The sequence below is a fragment of the Oryctolagus cuniculus genome, chromosome 11 (assembly GCF_051225735.1).
Source record: "Oryctolagus cuniculus isolate XC-2025 breed Fujian yellow rabbit chromosome 11, ASM5122573v1, whole genome shotgun sequence".
In the NCBI taxonomy this organism is placed as follows: Eukaryota; Metazoa; Chordata; class Mammalia; order Lagomorpha; family Leporidae; genus Oryctolagus; species Oryctolagus cuniculus.
Genome location: NC_142877.1, coordinates 109,062,636 through 109,083,276, shown reverse-complemented (window position 1 = coordinate 109,083,276; position 20,641 = coordinate 109,062,636). Strand labels below are relative to the sequence as shown.

The 20,641-nt window shown below is 42.0% G+C and overlaps 1 protein-coding gene across 4 annotated transcripts in view; it reads right to left on the bottom strand.

Annotated features, from left to right (window-relative positions):
• The window catches only part of POLR3B (RNA polymerase III subunit B), a 125,023-nt gene that overhangs the window by 84,672 nt on the left and 19,710 nt on the right, over positions 1–20,641 (bottom strand). For all 4 annotated transcript variants that reach the window (XM_089307582.1, XM_002711427.6, XM_008257116.5 and 1 more), the window contains 3 exons: positions 20,267–20,375; positions 8,134–8,256; positions 2,460–2,579 (listed from right to left, as the gene is read on the bottom strand). In XM_089307582.1, coding sequence (XP_089163708.1) covers positions 2,460–2,579; positions 8,134–8,256; positions 20,267–20,375 — 352 coding nt within the window. The remainder of the gene's footprint in view (positions 1–2,459; positions 2,580–8,133; positions 8,257–20,266; positions 20,376–20,641) is intronic.

Here is a 20,641-nt window from a genome sequence, read left to right as displayed (position 1 = left end):
TCCTTAAATTCTAGAGGCAGAGAAGAGGAGAGAAGGAGAAAAGGAGAGGAGAAAGAGAGAGGGAGAGAGGGGGAGAGAAAAAGAAACATTCTCCCATCTTCTGGTTCACTCTCCAAAGACTGCCAACACCTGGGACTGGGCTGAACCTAAGCCAGGAGCCACGAATTCAATCCAGGAGTCCCGTGTGGGGTGCACGGAACTGAATGCTTGAGACATCGTCTGCTGTCTCCAAGGGCCCGCACTGGGAGAAAGCTGCAGGCAGGAGCAGAACTGGAATCAGACCCAGGTACTCCAGTTTGGGATGGAGTGTTTTAACCAGCATCATAACGACTATGCCAAACACCACTCTGATTTTTGCTATTTTGAGGTTTGACCCAAAAACTGTTCTAAAAAATTCACTTTGGATCTAGCTTTAACATTAAGAATTTTCTAATTCTTTGGAGTATATCAAAGACACACACAAGGGCGGGAGTTTGGTGTAGCAGTTAAAACATCACTTGGGACAACCCTGTCCCAAATTGGACTGCCGCAGTTAGAGTCCTGGCTCCACTTGTGATTCCAGCTTCTCAGAATGAGTACCCTTGGAGGCACCAGGTGATGGCTCAAGTAGTGGGTCCCTGTCACCCATGTGGGAGACCCAGATTAAGTTCTGGGCTTCTGACTTTGGCTTGACCTAGCCCTGGCTATCGCCAGCATTTGGGGAATGAGTTAACAGAAGGGAGATCACTGCCTATCTCTCTCTGTCTCTTTGCTTTTCAAGTAAAATAAATAAAATTTTTATAAATTTTAAAAAAATAGTAAAGGACAAACACAAATGGCTACCAAAGGGCAGAATGAAAGACCTGAACTATCTGGCTCACAAAGTGTTGTTGTTTCTTTCTTTTCTTTTTTTTTTTTTTTTTAAAGATTTATTTATTCTTTTGAAAGGCAGAGTTACACAGAGAGAGAAAGGGAGAGAGAGAGAGAAAGATCTTCCATCCACTGGTGCATTCCCTAAATGGCTACAACAGCTGGACCTAGGCTGATCAAAAGCCAGGAGCCAGGAACTTCTTCCAGGTCTTCCACGTGGGTGCAAGGGCCAAAGTACTTGGGCCATCTTCTGCTGCTCTTCTCAGGTACATTAGCAGGGAGCTGGACTGGAAGTGAGACAGCCTGGACTCGAACTGGCACCCATATGGGATGCCAGCACCATAGCAGCAGCAGTAGCTTTACCCACTACACCACAGCACCAGCCCCTCACAAGGTGTTTTAACTTAAGAAAGTTGAATCTGAATGCATTTGGACACTCTCCACTTCCACAGACTCTCCCATTACCATACAATCAATCCCTGAAGATAGGGCTTGCAACCCTTTATCATTAGTGAATGGAATCCCTAGTAACTCATAATAAGCCAGATTATTTGGTTAATAAAAGTGTGTAACAAATGTTAATTCTATTACTCAGAAAGAGTAGCATACATATTAAGTGGAGGAAGGGAGAGGGAGTGACTCCTTCCAATATCCCACATGCCAACACGGTGATCTGGTGATCTCTATTTAATGAAAAGTTGATAAAAAATAAATAAATAATATGAACAAGTTCAAGGGTCAGAAGATAGGTGCTAATCCTCCTACTGACCCCTAACCAGCTGAGTAACAAGGCAAATCCCGAGTCTGTTGATCACAGAATCTTGGCTGTAAGTGAAGGAAGCTGGACAATGGGGGATGGGGGTTTAGCTAGCAGTTCAGACACTGGTTAAGATGCCACATCCCATGTCAGAGCATAGACCCAGGTTTGATGCCTGGCTGCAACTCCCGACTCCAACTTCCTGCCAGTGTAGAACCTCTGAAGCAGCAGGGATGGCTCAAGTAATTGCATCCCTGCCACCCATGGGGGAGGCCCAGAGTCCCAGCCATCACAAGCACTTGGGGAGTGAGCCAGCAGATGTGAGTATACTCTCTGTCTACCCATCTCTTCCTCCTTCCTCTGCCCCCTGACTCTCAAAAACAGAAACAAAAAATAATAAAAAACAAATTTAATGCCTAAGAGATTAACTCATCAAATAAGCATCTATCATAGTAACGGTTGCACAATTACGGGAATGCACATAATGCCAAGGAAACTCTACAATTCATGTCTATTTTCACATAGTTTTTAAAAAGTATAGGGGAAAACCAATGTAAGCTTGTTTTAATTTATTTTACAAGTATGTAAGATACTATCTCTGTCAAACCATGAGATCCAGTAGTGGAACTAATTCTTATCTATGAATATAAAATAACAGTAATTTAAGAGTAAAAGAACCAGGAGAAAATTACCATATGATGTTGGCACAGCTAACATTCTCTGAGCACAATGTACCACTGATAATGGAAGATTATTTTCAGTGGGCACTACTGTCCTCTTCAGGAGCGTCTCCTGAGGAACTCCACTTTATGCAAGGTAAACGCCCATTCACAGCTACAACAGCACTACTTACTGGAACGTGGGTCAGAATGGTCGAAGCCAGGAGCTCTCTTGCTTCCTCTATTTTGGTTTTCTTTGGTCCACCTCCCCACATTCTCTGCCTTCTGACTTTGTTCCCTATATATTTCAATGCCTGTGAGAAAAGATGACAGTAACGACTGAATGACATCACTGAAATAATTTACAAAATATCTACCAAACACACACCATAAGCAAAAAAGATCAAGAACTTGGTTATAGAGAAAAATCAATATTTGTTATAAACCAATGACAAAAGAGTATAACACACTTTTAACTTTGTGTTAGAAAGCTAATACAGGATCATTTTAGGAAATGTAGGAGATACAGATAAGCAAAACATGTGCCATCAATCCTTTATCCAGTGAGCACCACAGGAAACATTTTGTAGTAGTACTTCTTTTCCTCTTGAAAAGAAATCACAAGATATAGTACTTCTATGCTGAAAGCTACAGAACATCATTGAGAGGAGAAACACCTAAATAAATTAAAAGTAAAGACATTTTTGTGGACTGCACAACTCAATAGTGTTAAAAGTGATCTACTGTTAAAATTCTCTCCAAATTGACCCATAAATTCATAATTACTAATTATACGCTTAGCAGGCTTTTTAAAAAACAGAAATAGACTAATTCTAAAATTTACACAGAAATGCAAAGGTCTCAGAAAAGCTGAAACAATACCGATAAAGAAAAGTTGGAGTATTTACATTACCTGATTTCAACTGTAAAGCTACAGTAATCAAAACAGTGTGACACTGGCTGAAGGACAGCCAGCCAGATCAATGGGAGAGAATAAAAAGTCCAAAATACATTCACACTACATGGTCCACTAATTTGTGACAAAAGTGCCACAGCAATTCAATGAAGAAGGGAATCTTTTCAACAAATGGCACTGAAACATTAAATACTCACAAATAAAAAAAATTAACCTTGACCTCTACACCTCACACCAAATGGAAACATTAGTTTAAGACAGATTTTAGAGCCGGTGCCGCGGCTCAACAGGCTAATCCTCCACCTAGCGGCGCCGGCACACCAATTTCTAGTCCTGGTCGGGGCACCGGATTCTGTCCCGGTTGCCCCTCTTCCAGGCCAGCTCTCTGCTGTGGCCAGGAAGTGCAGTGGAGGATGGCCCAAGTGCTTGGGCCCTGCACCCCATGGGAGACCAGGAGAAGCACCTGGCTCCTGCCTTCGAATCAGCGTGGTGCGCGGGCCGCAGTGCGCCGGCCGCAGTGCGCTGGCCGCGGCGGCCATTGGAGGGTGAACCAACAGCAAAGGAAGACCTTTTTCTCTGTCTCTCTCTCTCACTGTCCACTCTGTCTGTCAAAAAAAAATTTTTTTAAAAAAGATAGATTTTAGAGCTGAATGTAAAAACTAAAGCTATAAAGCTTCTACTAGAAAACACAAAAAATGGTTTCTCATATGAAAATAAGTAAAATAAAGATTTATATAAACAGGACACCAGAAACAATAACCATAAAAGACAAATAAATTTTAAAAAAAACTCTTGAAATTTAATTATTTTCAGAATTAAAAGACAGTTAAGAAAAATGAATAGGGAAGCAATGGATGGGGGGAAAATATCTGTAATACATAAATCTGACAAGAGATTAAAAAGACTGGCAACACCAAGTATTGTGAGGACACAAAGTAATCAGAAATCTCACATACCACTGATGGGAATGCAAAATGGCACCCTCATTTTGGGAAAAGTCATATATAAAAGGTATATACACAACTGCTCTCTGATCCAGTAACTCTATTCCAAGAGAAATGAAGACATGTCTACACAACGATGTGTTTACAGCAGCTTTATTCATAATATCCAATGGTGGGGGCGGAGGGGGGGAGGCCACCAAATAGGAAAACAGATAAACTGTGGCGTTTTCATGCAATGGTGCAATAAAAAGAAATGAACTACATGAACAAATGACATAAAATAAAAAGGTACAGTTCATACAAACCTCAGAATATATGCTGAGCAAAAGAAGCGACACAAAAAGGTTTATATTGCCAGTTACAAACAGACAAAATTGGTGAATAAATATGGTGAAAATATGGTGAAAAAAGCAGAATAGTGAGGAAAAAAGGACAGAAGAAAATATTGACTAGAAGTTAGTATAAGGGAACTTTTGAGATAATGGAAATATTTTAAGTCTTGTAAAAGTTAAATCTGCACACTTTAGTGTATGTAAATTTTACTAAAAATAAAAGAATGGATTACTAAAAGACAATCAAGTAGCAGGGTGAGAAGTGAGTGGAGATTTAGATGAAACATTCTGCCAAAGCTGGTAACTGTTGAAGGCAAGTGATAGGTGCATGAGAGTTCCTGATGCGATTCTAAATACTCTGTACATGTTGAAATCTTTTCACGATAAAAGTGTTTTAAGAAAAGGTGATGGGGGCTGGTGTTGTGGCGCACTAGGCTAAGCCACCTCTTATGACACCAGCATCCCAGGAGTCCCAGATGCTCTGCTTCCAATCCAGCTCCCTGCTAATGCTCCTAGGAAAGCAGCAGTTGCTTGAGCCCCTATCACCTACATGGAAGACCCGGATGGAGTGCTAGGTTCCTGGCTTCCACCTGGATCAAACTGGGCTGGCCGTTACAGCTATTTGGGGAGTGAACCTGCAGTTGGAAGATATCTCCCTTTCCCTCACTGTTATTCTGCCTATCAAAAAAATAATAAATATTTAAAAAAAAAAAAAAACCTGGTTTTCAGTTCATCAGGAGAAACAATAGCATTCCTGCACCAATTAGGTTCCTTTCTTCTTTGTGCTTCAAAATCCAGATGGGTGATCACTTCCTCTGAAGCTTCTCCTAGCCTACTCCTCTTTTCTGTAATTTTAGTGCCTATGCACAGAGAACTGGGGTATTTTCTTCTCGTTCGCATCACACTACATTGTAAATACCCATTTACTTATATTCCTCTTACTAGACTTTGAGACTGGGAACTCATCTTTTTCTTTGACTCCCAGACACTAGTAGAGGGCCTAGAACTGAATGGAACTCCTTCCCTTGTGACTAGATGTAGACATCAAATCTAGGCTCTTCCTGCTACAAGGCATTAGAGCACAAGATGAAAAAACGACCCTGGGAACACTGGCTGAGTGACCTGGAGGGAACTAGTAACTAAGTAACTCAGAAAAACAAGTTAGCAGTTGGCAAGAAGCATCAAGGGATGGGGCAGTTTGGTTTTCCCTAAACTGAGCTGTCTTGCTAAAATTTTGGCCTGCTAGTTCCCTTGGGAAAAAAACACTGAAGAGCCTTCATTTCTTTGAGAGGAAACAGGAACACAGGGGAGCAGCAGAGCCCTTTTGATACAGCAGAAAACCACTTCTTCCTGGACTACCTAAGAACTGCCAGAGCTTCATGGTGCCAGGCTTGTGTAACAGCCTGAGTTGTCCATCAACACTCCCAGTGTACCCTACTCCACTCCCCTGGCAAAAGTATTAGTAATAAATTACTTCTCCATGTACCAGAGCCTTAAGCAAGGGTGACATAAAACCTACAAGACCAATACAGAGCAAAGGTTTCATAAACAGAAGAAATGCGGGAGGGACTACAAAGGGAAACATAAAAAACAAAACAAGACAAAAAATCCACAGATTTTAAAGAGTCCAGTAAATTGCCACATCGTCAAGGGTTCTAATACTTAAATAAAGTAAAGCACATCCACTATGTTTCCATTCAGAAAACCATAGATCATTCATGTTTTTGTAACTGATAATACAGGTTCAATTTGTCAGCCATTTTGGATTACTCGTATCTCTGTACTCTTTTGTTAGTTGCAAATAACTAATCTACACCTTGATCCAGAGTGCAGACCCTTTCAGAGTTATGTTCAGGGAAAAGGAACACTTGTCTTTTCTTACATCAAATAATTATATAGTCCTTCAACCTTTTCACTGGTCTTATATAACTCAGTCAGATGAAATTTTCTATCACTACTTTTTTAATAGAAATAAGTGAATGGTTTTCCAATTGACTGTTTAGCCCCTGCTCACAGTTTTGCAATGCTAGGGTTATTTGATCAATGATGATGTTTGCAATAAAATGCACACTGGGCCTCCTTGAAGTCACTGGGATATCACTAAGGTAGAGTGCCCTGCAGGGCACTACCCAGCTTTGTGTCTCCCTAAACTGAACCTGAACCAATCACTCCTGTTCACAGGGTAGATTATATATTTATATTCCTGGACATTTCTTATTGCTTTTTCTTCATGTTCTTGGGACTTGGAATAGTATCCCTTCAGTTGTTTCAAAGATTCATGCTGTCAAGGATTTTACTTTGTGTGTGTGTGTGTGTGTGTTTTTTTTTTTTTTAAGATTTATTTATTTGAAAGACAGAGTTACAGAGAGACATAGAGACAGAAAGAGAGGTCTTCCATTCGCTGGTTCACTCCCCAGATGGCCGCAATGGAAGCCAGGAGCCAGGAGCTTCTTCCAGGTCTCCCACGCAAGTGCAGGGGCCCAAGCACTTGGACCATCTTCTACTGCTATCCCAGGCCATAGCAGAGAGCTGAATCGGAAGAGGAGCAGCCGGGACAAGAACTGGCACCCATATGGAATGCTGGAGCTTCAGGCCAGGGCGTTAACCCGCTGCACCACAGTGTAGGACCCAAGGATTTTACTTTGAATAAAGGACAAAAATAGAATCTTCTAAATCCAAACAACTTTTCCTGGTGCTTCCTGTCCAGTGATTTGAGTTGACTATTAATTAACCATAGAGAAAGAGAACAGCAAGAATGGGAATAATTCCTTCTGATTTGTTTCATAACTATACATACCTACGTAACAGATTTAACTTTCCTAAACATTTCGCTTAGTCCATAAAGATATCAAGACTGATTTGACTTCGGAACAGACACAAACAGACCCAAGTGGGGCATGCTATCTCTACAAGCACCCTGGGTGACGAGGAAAAAGCAGTCTAGAACTTTTATCTTTAAAGAACAGAGACTGTATCACGGCTAAGTTCAAACTGTTTACTGTGGTTTTGTTGTAGTGAACTCCTACCTCCCAGGATGGCCATGAGGAATGTTACTACTGATTTACACTCAGCAAAGTACCTTACAAATAGGAGACTAAAAATCCCAAGTATGGCTACTAGAGCTCCCTCTCATCTGGGAAAGGAGGTATAATTATCTGTGTTATGTTTAACATACGTAGTGCTCCCCTATCTTCATCTTTGAGTCTTGTGCCTAAAATCCCCAGGATACAACCCAGAATGCCTGAACAGATCAATGAACAGTCTGCAGTGGTAAAAGGGCAGCTCCAAGGACCAGTGAAGACCAGTGGGCATTCAGGAAAAGCAATCAGGAGCACAGTGCATAGCTAAAGCCCATCAAAGCAGGGAATTAAAAGGGCTAGTAAGGGGAAATGCATGAAATTCCTAAATTTGAGTGATTTTAATAAGGGGGAAATATTTGTTGGTATATTAGAACATCAAGCTCTTTGTTATTATCCCATTTCTAAGATGCCATAGGCTGATCATTTGTACAGGCAAACCCCTTCCTTCAATCCTGAAACTTCTCTACTACTTCTCCCATCTCCCCCACACTCTTCCTAGATCAATAACCCTAAAGGCCACTGCATCTGATGTCTTATCAACGAGCATTAAATCTCTGGTTCCATTTCATAGCAAAGGACAGTATGAAAAGACACACCTGCATCTGTGTGAAAATCTGAGCTTTCTGGCACTCTTCCAAACTGGGCCCAAATGCAGCCATCACGTGCTCCTCTGTCCCAATCATCTGCACAATTTCCTGGTCACTTTCAACACCCATGGCCTAGGAAGAAAAGAAAAGATAGAGTGTTGGCTTTGTGTTAACTCAGTGACATTTGCTTATGCTAATTTGGCATTGTTTGTGGGTATTACTTCTAAGCAAAAGCTAGCTCTTCTCTCAGAAATGGTGCCATCTGGCATTGGCAACATCTCCCCAAGCTGCAGGAGAACCTGAAACAGAAATTTTGATCAGCAAGAGACATTCTTAAGCACTGTGTGTGTGTGTACTATCTTCTCAAATTTTTAAAGAGTCTCAGAGTTTCATCGTGAAAAATGGAAGCCAGGAAGTACATCGGAGGCTATGGACAAACTGGAAAGAAAAAGAGTCCAAAAATCAGTGAATCAAAAACCATGCATTGCTGAAAGAAGCAGAACCCCGATTAGTTTTGTCACATTTTTTTTTTTTTTTTTTTTGAGAACTGTCAAGTCGTTTGTATTCAGGCTAAAAGAATTTTTCCTAAAAGATCTTTTACTTTAGTGTTCTATGACTTCTCACAAGTCATATTTTATGCAGGTTTTAAAAGATTTTTAAAAACTAAGCACACACTTAACAGGTTTTAGAAGCTCTCTAAGTGTTTCAAGGTGGCAGCGGCTGCACAGGTCTCTGCAGATTCCCATATGATCCAAAAGCTCACTCCTTCCCACGTTTGCCTAGAATTCTGCTCTTTGGAGAAATACAGCATCATCTCACCAAACCTTAACTGGCAGAGGAATATTCTGCTTCTCAGAGTCGGCTGGAAAGTTAATGTTTGCACTAGAATTCTTCCCACAGCTGAACAGAGAAGACAGAACCAGCTAACTGACCGGGTATGCTTTGATGTTCCGGTTCTCAGCACTCCTCCACACACAAGAGAACAGGAATATGGAATCCCAAGTCCCAGGGCAGAACATCAAGGGCAGCTCTAACAGCAGAGAGATCTGAGGTGCTCATCCTAATGCAATGCCTACAACAGACACCAACATTTGCTACTGCTGCTGTTTCGTAACCTCTTCCACAGCATTTGTGCCATGAGATGGCACAACCCGGTTCCTTCCAGCTCAAAATCCTATGATTACACCTCTGAACTACAGCATCATATATTCTATAAACTCTATTTGGATACTTTAGGATCAGATATAAACTTACTGACAAGTTTTGAAGGTTTGGGGGATGCAAAATAGATGCTACATCCCTTCCTAGTCAATTGTGGTGGTTTTTCTTTATTTTCTAAAAGACTTATTTATTTGCAAGGCAGAGCAACACACACACTGATCGATCTGTTTGCTGGTTCACTCTCCAAATGGCTGCAACAACCAGAGCTGGGCCAGGCCAAAGCTGAGGGCTTCATCTAGGTCTTCCATGTGGGTGCAGCAACCCAGGCACTTGGGCCTTCCTCCACTGCTTTCCTAGGCAAATTAGCAGGGAGCTGGGTGGGAAAAGGAGCAGCTGGGACTTGACCCGGAGCCCATACGGGACGCCAGTGTTGCAGGCGGCAGCTTAACCTGCTGCACTACAATGCCATCCCCTGTGGTATTTTTAAAATGGTCACAAATCCTTTGACACTCCCTTTGAGAGGGGGAGGCAAATTCCTGTCCACCTGAGTGTAGGCTAAACTTAAAAGATCCACTTCCTAGGAAAAAAGCAGAAACATACATATTGGAGGCTTGGTCATAAAAGGCACTGTAGCATCCACTTTGCTCCCTCTGTCACAGTGCTTGCTCTGGGGGAGGTCAGCTGCCAAGTCTGAAGACACTCACACATTTTCCAGGACAATGGTCTAATGGTGGGGCACTATGGCTTCTTATTCTTAACAGCCAAAGAGGACCCGAGGCTTTCCCTTTTAATTTTTTTGTTGTTAAATTTTATTTTAATGGGTCTCAAAATTCTGTGACAGATCTTTGGTCAAGTTGTTTCAATTAAAAAGTACTGATTTTAAGAACTAGTAACTGAAAACTGCTATATTCTCTCTCTCTCTCTCACCACACACACAAGAGAGAGAGAGAGAGAGAGAGAGAGAGAGGGAGAGAGGGAGGGAGGGAGGGAAGCAAAAGGCCTACAAAATGTCCTCCTTTTCTTCTGAAGGTCTTGCAATGCTCCGGTTCATGAGCTGGGCTTTCACTATTAAACTTAAATCATCATTGAGACAATCAGTTCTTTCACCACTGATTGAGAAAGGAGTGGCAGAGATTAGGGACAGACTTGGTGACACTGCCACCTCCAGCAGCCTTCTGGTCCACTGCTATGATGACGCCCACATCACAAACAGCAAATCAACTCAGAGGAGAGTGAGAGCCCGCATCAACACTTCGGCTTGCCTGGAACCCTACTGACTGCAGCATGATCAGAGTTCAAGAACCCACCTTCCAGCTTCTGACCAGAATGGCAGTCAATCTTGTCCTTCAGCCTAGCAAACTTGCAAGCAGTGTGAGCTGTGTGACAATCCAGTACAAGGACACAGCCAGCACGGATTTGGCCTGGAAGGCTGGGATCATCACCTGAGCAGGAAAGCCGGCCAGCTGCTCCTACTGCTGAGTCATTTTTGCTGTCATCAGCAGTGTTGCCACAACAAACATCACTGACAGACATGTTTTTGATTTTAAAGCCTCACAGTCTTGGGCTGTGATGTCAATGGAGTAAAGTGACCACCATGCCAGTTTTGAGAACACCCATTTCCACTTGGCCTATGGGATGAACATCAACACCACCAATTCTGTGGACATCCTGGAGGGGCAGACGGAGGGCTGTCAACTGGACCAGTGGTGGGAGGATGGAGTGCTGGGCTTCATGAAATGTGTTCCCATTGACACTGCCACCCTTATGGTTGACTTTCTCTTTCCTGAACCAAGGCATGTTAGCACTTCGCTCTAGCAACTGGAAACTGGCGCAAGTGCTACTGTGTCAGGGTTGCAGCCATTTTCTTAACTTGAGTGGAGACTTCCTTAAAAATTTCCTCGTATCTCTTCTGGCTGTAGGGTAGCTCAGAGGAATTAGGTTTTTATGCTTGTTTGCTTTTTAAAAAAAAAAAAATTTAATTAATTTATTTGAAAGACAGAGTTAGAGCAGGAGAGGCAGAGGCAGAGAGAGATCTTCCATCTGCTGGTTCACTCCCCCCAATGGCCACAATGGCCAGGGTCATGCCAGGCTGAAGCCAGGTGCCAGGAGCTTCCTCTGGCCTCCCACGTGGGTGCAGGGGCCCAGGGCCTTGGGCCATCTTCCACTGCTTTCCCAGGTGCATTAGCAGGGAGCTCGATCAGCAGAAGTGGAACAGCTAGAACTCAAACTGGCACCCATACTGGATCCAAGCACTGCGTGCTGCAGCTTAAACCGTTGTGCCAAAGTGCTGGTCCCTCCTTTCATTTTTTAAAGATCTATTTATTTGAAAGCCAGAGTTACAGAGAGAGGGAGAGAACTTCCATCCACTGGTTCACTCCCCCAGATGGCTGCAATGGCCAGCGCTGGGCCAGGCTGAAGCTAGGAGCCAGGAGCTTCATCTGGGTCTCCCACATGGGTGGCAGGGAGCCAAACACTTGGGCCATCTTCCATTGTTTTCCCAGGCCATTAGTAGGGAGCTGGATCTGAAGTGGAACAGCTAGGACACAAACTGCCACTCATATAGGATGCAGGCAGCACAGGAAGTGGTTTTACCCTCAATGCCACAAGGCCAGTCCCTAGAAACCATTTTTTTTTTAAACACATACCCCGTGTGTAAGCCAGAAGGGCATGCTCAAGGTCTGCCCATTTTTGGAGATACCAGGTGCAAACTCCCATCTCCTGCAGCAGCAACAGAGCAGCACAGTCAGCCTGCGATGTGCCTGCATCTTTTAAATGAAGCTGCTGTGTCCTGGGGCATTGAGGACAGTCACATAGTGCCTGCTGGTCTTAGCTGTCAATGGTGATCACATGCTCACACTCAACTCTGGTTTATCCAAGAAGAGCCCTTCTCGTGTCACCAGCCTCCTTCTCATTTGTTTCAATGGTTCTTTTTTCAACCTCATCACTTTTGTACATCAGATGGCCAGCAGCGGCGGATCTGCCCAGATCTATGTGACCAACAATGGTGATATTCATAGGATCTTGTTGTTTCCTTTCCTATTTTGTCTCTGATTTAGCAGTGGTTTTCATGACACCTGTGTTCAGGTAAAAACCTGTTGCAAGAAAAAGCAGACCTGCAGGTTTCTGCCAACTGCCATGAGGTGGGTCATTATGGAAGAGACCCCCAGCTGCCAGGTCAGCCTTCAGATGACTGCCACCTTGGCTGACATCTTGTTGTACAGAAGACCCTGAGACAGAACCACCCAAATTCATGACCAATAGAAACTGTGCTATATTTTGTCACACAGAACAGGTAACTGATATACCAACTTTTGGAATTAGATAATTTCAACTTAAAAAATTTTTAAGTGCATAACTAGTTTTGTTCAATATTCTTTTGTTTAACAAAGTTTTCAGGACACAAAACCTCCACTCCCTCCCCCCTTTTTTTTTTTACTTTTAATTTTTGTAGTCTTTTCACTTCTAATTTGACATGATACATTTATTTAAAAGGATAACTGCAGTGCAGGCACTTGGTGCAATGGTTAAGATGCCTTTGGGGACACCCACATCCAATACTGGAGAGCCTGGGTTCAAGTCTCGACCCCAATTCCAATCCAGTTTCTTACTAATGCACATCCTTGGAGGCAGCAGGTGATGGTTCAAGTACTTAGGTACTTGCAACCTGTGTGGTGAACTGGATTGAGTTCTAGGCTCCTGGCTTCAGTCTGGCCCAATCCTGGCTCTTGCAGACATTTGGGGAGTGAACTAGTAGACAGAGGATCTCTGTTTCTCCCCACCTCTCTCTATGCCTTTCAAATAAGCAAAAGTAAATAAATAATTTTTAAAGCAATACTACTAACAAAAAACACAAATCATTAACACACTTAGTCTATATTGGATCAAAGGATAGCAATCCTAAAAACTGATCAGTTTTACTTTTTAAATGAACAAAAACCAGGTTATTCTTAGCTCAAGCACACTGTGTTGCATCTACTCAGATAGTGATGGCACATAACGGTACTTCAACAAGCACATGGCAAATGTGCATTATGAAAAAACTATGCGTGGACTGCAAAAACATTTTTCTACCAAAATAAGCTTGTCTTTCATTTCCATTTTCCACAAACTTCTTGAAGTGCCCTGTATGCTGTATACTTTTCTGTGTGTTCTGCAAGTAGCCAGTCAAATATCAGAACAGAATTTCTCTCTGTGAAAAGCTAACAGGAATATAAGATAATTTTTACTTGTCAATCTCTCTATATAATGTTACAAGGGTTTCAACAGAACCAAAATGTAGGAGACACAATACAAAGATAACTAATTTGCAGTGGAAGCCATCACGTTCCTCTGAAATCTTTTATTTTTTATTTTTATTTTTTATTTATTTTGACAGGCAGAGTGGACAGTGAGAGAGAGAGAGACAGAGAGAAAGGTCTTCCTTTTGCCGTTGGTTCACCCTCCAATGGCCGCCGCAGCCGGCGCGCTGCGGCTGGCACACCGCGCTGATCTGATGGCAGAAGCCAGGTACTTATCCTGGTCTCCCATGGGGTACAGGGCCCAAGCACTTGGGCCATCCTCCACTGCACTCCCAGGCCACAGCAGAGAGCTGGCCTGGAAGAGGGGCAACCGGGACAGAATCCGGCGCCCCGACTGGGACTAGAACCCCGTGTGCCGGCGCCGCAAGGCGGAGGATTAGCCTAGTGAGCCACGGCGCCGGCCCCTCTGAAATCTTTTATATAAAACGTTTAACCAATGTACGTCACTTCAGAGAAGAAAGCCCAAACACTACAGGAGAGCTACGGGACAGACAACAAGCATGTGGAACGACACAGTAGAAAAGGGACTGAGACAGAGTCCCAGAGGTGAAGGGGCAGCAGCTTTCTGGACAAGCCCCCATCACCATCAAAGTCATGTGAGCTGAAGGCCACCTAGATGACCTTGATAATTTTTACTTCAGTAGACTGCAAGTGAAAAAGACTATAAACTTGATTGCCAAGTTTGATGTTTAAAAATAATGAAAGTAAAAATTCTTCATTTGCCATACAGACAGCCACTTCAAGTTGTACTCAGGCTGAATCTAAGTGGTAATTATATAATTGCATAAAATTCTCGAGTGGTCCAACATGAATCTAAACAGACTGCTTAGGCTCTCCAAATATGTCTGAGCAATGAAAGCAAGATATGCCAAGCACATGGTAAATGACACCATATGTGCATAAGCACACTTACTGCCAAAGCTTTCGTGCCAAAGGACAAAACTCTTCCCACACTGCCCCACTCAAACATGGGGCCATCACTCAGTCAAGCTATCATCGAAAGTGCTCCCGCTCCGAACACCGAACTGACTTTATGACTATTTAGCCTTTGGTAGCGACAGCTACAAATAAATGACATATTGCCATGGAAACGACAGCAAAATGCCCAACCATTCTGCTTTACAGACATAATTCAGACATCTGAAAATTAGCTTTATATGGAACTCTTTTTACTCCAGATACCTGAAGTCATTCCTGCTAGCTAACAAGCCAAAAGTAAGTGCTATAAAATAAGCTTATGAAAAAATAATAGAGAATGTGTGTTGGCAAAAGGTCACACACAGTGTGGCAAGCAGCAGTACCAGTGAACAAAAATAAAAATAGGTGTTCTTCAAAAGTGACATGAAGTCTTCTCCTTGGATATCCACAAAGTGTAACTTTTAAAGACAGAAAGAAGAAAAGAATACTAATGAGCAGAAAAGAATAACATACACACTAACAGCATTACAGCCTAAGTTTATTTTGGTGCAAAAAAAATTTGAAATCCAGGCATAGTTACTTCATATTAAGCATTTCTCATGAACTTTTTAAAGAACCTATATATGACTGGACTTCAGGTTTTTGCAGCAAAATATATGTATCTTTTGATTTCATTTTCCACAAGTGTCATCTATTTTATTTCACACACACACACACACACACACACATACACATATACACATAAAGTTCACTCCCTTAATGCCTGCCATGGCTGGGTTGGCAAAGTCAGGCGCCAGAAACTCAATACAGGTCTCCTGTGTGAGTGACATGCATTCAATTACTTAAGCTGTTATCACCTGCTGCCTCCCAGGATTAGAAAGAAGCTGGAGTCAAGAACCCAGCCACAATACTATGGGCTATGGACATCTTAACTACCATGCCAAATGCCTGCCCCTCCAAAAACTTTTTCAAGTACTCTCATATGTCAAAAAATATTGTGTGAAGGCAGGAAAGAAGGTACCTTGTAAAAACATCTGTATTTGGGAATCCCTAATTTTCTTTAAAAAAAAGACTGAATCGATCTACTATTACTAAGATCAGTCCCAAGTGATAATGAGAGCACTGTGATGATCCTGTTCGACTCTGCTAACTGTTTCTCTTTCAAGATTAGAAACTTCCGTGGAAGCTGGTTCCCAAGAAACAATGCTCTGCACGCTGACATCTGATCCTCTTTTCTGCGAAAGCCTCCAGCCCACAGATGCCACCATGGTGCCTGGAACACAACATGTAAAGCAGGGAAGATTCATGGGTAGGAGAACCTTTGTAGCGATTCAAGTCCATAAATAAGGCTGATCTATGTCTTAAAAGCTTTATGCATCATATTCAGACGCAGCAGGGAATCCGGAGACCCTGCTGCTTCTGTCACTTTTAGCCAATTGTTCGTTACAATCAACAACCATCAAGGCCTAATGACTGTCAAGGTCTAAGTTAGGGCCACACAAGGCACAAAGAGAAATGATGTGCCTTTTCTGGTATCCCAGTTTATTCTCTCCATCTTCTGACAGTGAATGGTGAGGAGAACTAAGGAAAGAGAAAGGGAATTCATCTTCCAGGTACTCTGCTTTTGAAAAAAATACATGATCTCATTCACTCTTCACAATAACTCTCTTAGGTGGACTTCTCACTTTATGCTTGAGTTATCCAAGCCTCAGAGAGACTGGAAAATTCGCCCAAGGCCACAGGGCTATTAAGTGGAGAACTCAGATTCAACCTAGATGTGTCTGATTGTAGGATATCCAGTTCTCCAAGCTGCCTGCCAGATGGAAAAGTCTAATGGTGAGCAGACCAAGTTCCCTCAGCTTATAAAAACACCCCTAATGTGGGAGACCAAAATCCGTGACTACATCTGACTAAAATACTCAGCTCCCTTATCTGAGCTAAAGTTTTTTAATTATTTATCTTAATTTTTATACACTACTGGCTAGACTATAAATGGATACATTTCAGGGAAAAATTTGGCAATGTGCCCATGTTACACTCCTATTCCCAGGACTAAATTCTCACAGAACATAAAGTCAACAGCGTGCACAGACATGTACGGGCACGGCAGTCAGCAAGTTCCACACAATTCACCTAAACTAAGGATGAGTATTCCTATGTAGACACGGGATTCCTATGTAGTATTCCTATGTAGACTCACAATTCACTGTTAAGTGAAAAAATAAAACAAAACTGATGTGTACATCACAAAAGCACTGGAAAAATGCATCTGAATGTAAAATGTACTTGTACTGATTTTCAGTGGCTTTCTAAATGTTTACAATACTCTGGCTTTGGCCTGACCCAGCTGCAGCTGTTACGATCATTTGGGGAGTGAACCAGCAGATGGAAGATCTCTCTGTCTCTCTTTCTGCCTTTCAAACAAATAATCTTTTTAAAAATAAGTTTTCTGATTTTAATGCACGCACAAATCTAGTTATACCTTTTCTACATGAGTGACAAAAGTTTATATATATTATAATTAGTCTTTGATTTCTGGTCTAAAGAAAGCAGTATTGCATTAAGTGTCTAAAGCGTTCTAACTCCTGTGGATACATGGGAACATGCTGCCCTCTGCTGGAGAAGTAATTCTACATCAACAGGCACAATCTGTTTTTTTTGTTTTTTCATCACTATATAGCTAAGACACCGTGTTGGGCACTTTAGGATCCCTACAAGAAAAGGCAAAGTTAATTCTGTTCTTAAAAAATACAAATATCAAAGAAAGAAAATAAAAAGTATATGTATTTAGGAATTCTGTTTGGACTCCCTGATAGAAAGGTACTTTTATGTTTATTAGCATCATCATTCTTAAAAGAAAATAAATAGCTCCATCTCATTATAGAACTCAAAAGCACACTGCGCTATACTAAACATAAAAAAATAAAAATAGTTCCCACAACCTATTCCACAAACTTGCAACTGGAACATGCATTTCCTGCACGAGAGCCTGACTTGAACACATCTATCCCACACCTCCGACACAGGCACGCTCCCTGGCTCCCGGCCACCGGCCTGACTTCCTCTCTAGCTCCTGGACACTGCAATCTGGCTCAGCTTTAACAGCAGGACAGCCAGGACTGGCTAAGCCACAGAGGGAAGCTGGGAACTCAAGCCAGGGCTCTCGCACACAGGGACAGGGACTCATCTCTCTGAGCCATCACTTGCTGCCTCCTGAGTCTGCAGCAGCAGAAAGCTGGGACCGGCAGCCAGAGCTGGCAATCAAATCCAGTCACTCTAACGTGGGATGTCGGTGTCTTAATCATTAGGTGTGACTCAAAACTATTGAACATACATATTTAATTCTGAAGTTAAATGCATGAATTAAATGATAAATAAAAGTTATCATTCTGCAAAATTATCTGACGTGACCAGTATTTCATTAAATAATGTAGCTTGTTGGGGATGGTTCTGCGGTACAGTGGGTTAAGGCACCGCTTGCAATGCCAGCACCCCATATAAGCGCTGGTTCAAGTCCCAGCCACTCCACTTCTGATACCGCTCTCTGCTAATGCTCCTAGGAAAGCGGCAGAAGGTAGGCTAAGAGCTTGGGACTCTGCAACAGTGTTGGAAGTCTGGGTGGAGTTCTTGGCTCCTGGCTTCAGCCTGGCCCAGTCCTGGCCATTGAAGTCATTTGCGGAGTGAACTAACAGATGAAAGATCTCTATCTCTCTCTTTCTCTCTCTCACCTCTCAACTCCTCCTTTTAATTAAACAAATCTTTAAAAATATATATTTCTTTTAATTTTACTAGTCATAAAGATTCATTTTACACCCATATACAGTTCCTTGTCATTATCCTAGGTGGTTATGTTTTATAAAGTTGCTGAATTACACTGAACTGTCAAATAATGAACTGAATTATTAAATACTAAATTTTTAAATAAATACATGTTGTACCTGGGGAAAACACAGGGTTAGGTTTCTTCAAGCCTATACTCACCACCTTTTCCTCAACTAATCAATAGGAACTTTTTAAATGTATGTTTCTGTTTAAGAACCCCTTATTTAGGGGCAGACATTGCGCTCAGCAGGTTAAGTCACTGGTAGGAATGCCCACATCCCACATCAGAGCACTTGATTTGAGTGCTGGCACTTCCGCTTCCCATCCAGCTCCCTGCTAACGCGACTGGGAAAACAGCAGCAGATGGCCCAAGTAACATGGGTTGCTGCACCCATGTGGGAGACCAGGATGGAGTTCCAGCTCCTGGCTTTGACCTGGCTCAGCCTGGCTGTTGCAGCCATTTGGGAAGGGAATTAGTGGATGGAAGCTCGCGCACGCTCTCTCTCTCTCTGTATGTGTGCATGTGTGTGTGTGTGTAACTCTGCCTTTCAAGTAATAAATATTCATTAAAAAAAGAAAATAATATGTTCTTGAGACATTAACAGTGAACTTACAAGCCAGCTTCACTACAACTCATGCCTGAACAAAACGTATGTGACACCGTTTACTCTGGAAGTCTTGTGCTCAGGAACTCGGATAGCACTTCAGCGTGTAACTCAAGGGCCATCATACACAGGAAAAGCACCAACCAAAATCACAGAAATACGGAGACCACGGCATTAAACACTCGAGATGACAGACGGCCACCTTGTTCCACCTCGGCTGGGAACATGCACCTTGGGGTGACTCAGTTTTTTCTTTGCTCTGTGCACACACTTATCTGTGAACAGCCACAAAAGTACCACAGTACTGATTTGGGGTTATAAGTAAATTTTAGTGAGCAGGCCAATTCGCAAATACTGAGGATTAACTGTATCATGTAATGCCACTCTCTTTCTGTTTACTGATTAAAACTACAATTTTAACTGTTTATAGACTGTGTATAGTATTTATATGTCAGAGCATGTTAAGCACGTCACTATGCAACCATCTGAGAACACTATACTACTTAAACATTATTTCTATAGGAAGTGCATTTTGGGTTATCATCCAACAATTCACCAACAAGCTGAAAAATAAACCAGTTATAGATTGAAGATTTATGTTTATGCAGGATCTCACTGGAACTTAGCAGTACATTTAAAAAAAAAAAAGAACAATAAGCTTGTTCCACATTCTCTGTCATGTGCTGGGAATTTAGTCTACAGTTGGCCTTGCCCATGTGTAACAACTGTCCTTACCCATGTGTACACCAATTTTATTACAGCAAGAGATGTGTATGTTCATTGATTGAGTTAATTGGTTAAATAAATTACCGGATGCCCATCAACGGGAACACTGCAAAAAGAACTCAGAAGGTATGTATGCACCAATATAACAGCATCTCCAAGATGTAAGTTACGAAAAGGGAAGATAAATCAAATGCAAAACAATACGTAATATATGTAACAAACCAAAACACACGAAAAAAAAAAAAACCTAGTATATACTCATGTGCTTGGATATGCAAAACTATCTGCTGAAAGACACACAGAAACCAGCGATAGTGTGTGGGGAAGGGAACTGTGTTAGGTATAGGGCGGTGGGGGGTGCTTACCTACCACTAGATATACCTTTGTGCTTTTAGAATTTTTTATTACATATCTTTCTTTTGATTGGTTAATATTTTTTTGAAATATCTAAACATCAGTCTTAATTTTCAATCTAAAATACATCATGACTGATAAACTTATCTATTGCACAAATCATTTTATTCTTATAATTCCTTATCTTCCACATTTCTAATTAATATGAAAATAAACCAGAGAAAGAATATGATTTCCTGAAGACAGCTGCACCCTTACCTTAAAAATGATGACAATGGGTATATCTTCTGACAAAGTATTGTGCCTCAAATAAAATCGCCCTTGTTTCACAGCCATGTTGGTTCTGCTTTTTTTCTCATGGGTTGAGCTACAAGTGAACACACATTGGTTAAACTGCACCCTCACTTAGCTTCAAGCTGGTACCATGCTATAGCAATGATCACCAATTGAGGAGGTTCAACCGATCAACTGATCACCATGGTCCTTTTTTTTTTTATTTTTATTTTTTATTTTTTTTTTTTGACAGGCAGAGTGGACAGTGAGAGAGAGAGAGACAGAGAGAAAGGTCTTCCTTTTGCCGTTGGTTCACCCTCCAATGGCCGCCGCGGCCGGCGTGCTGCGGCCGGCGCACCG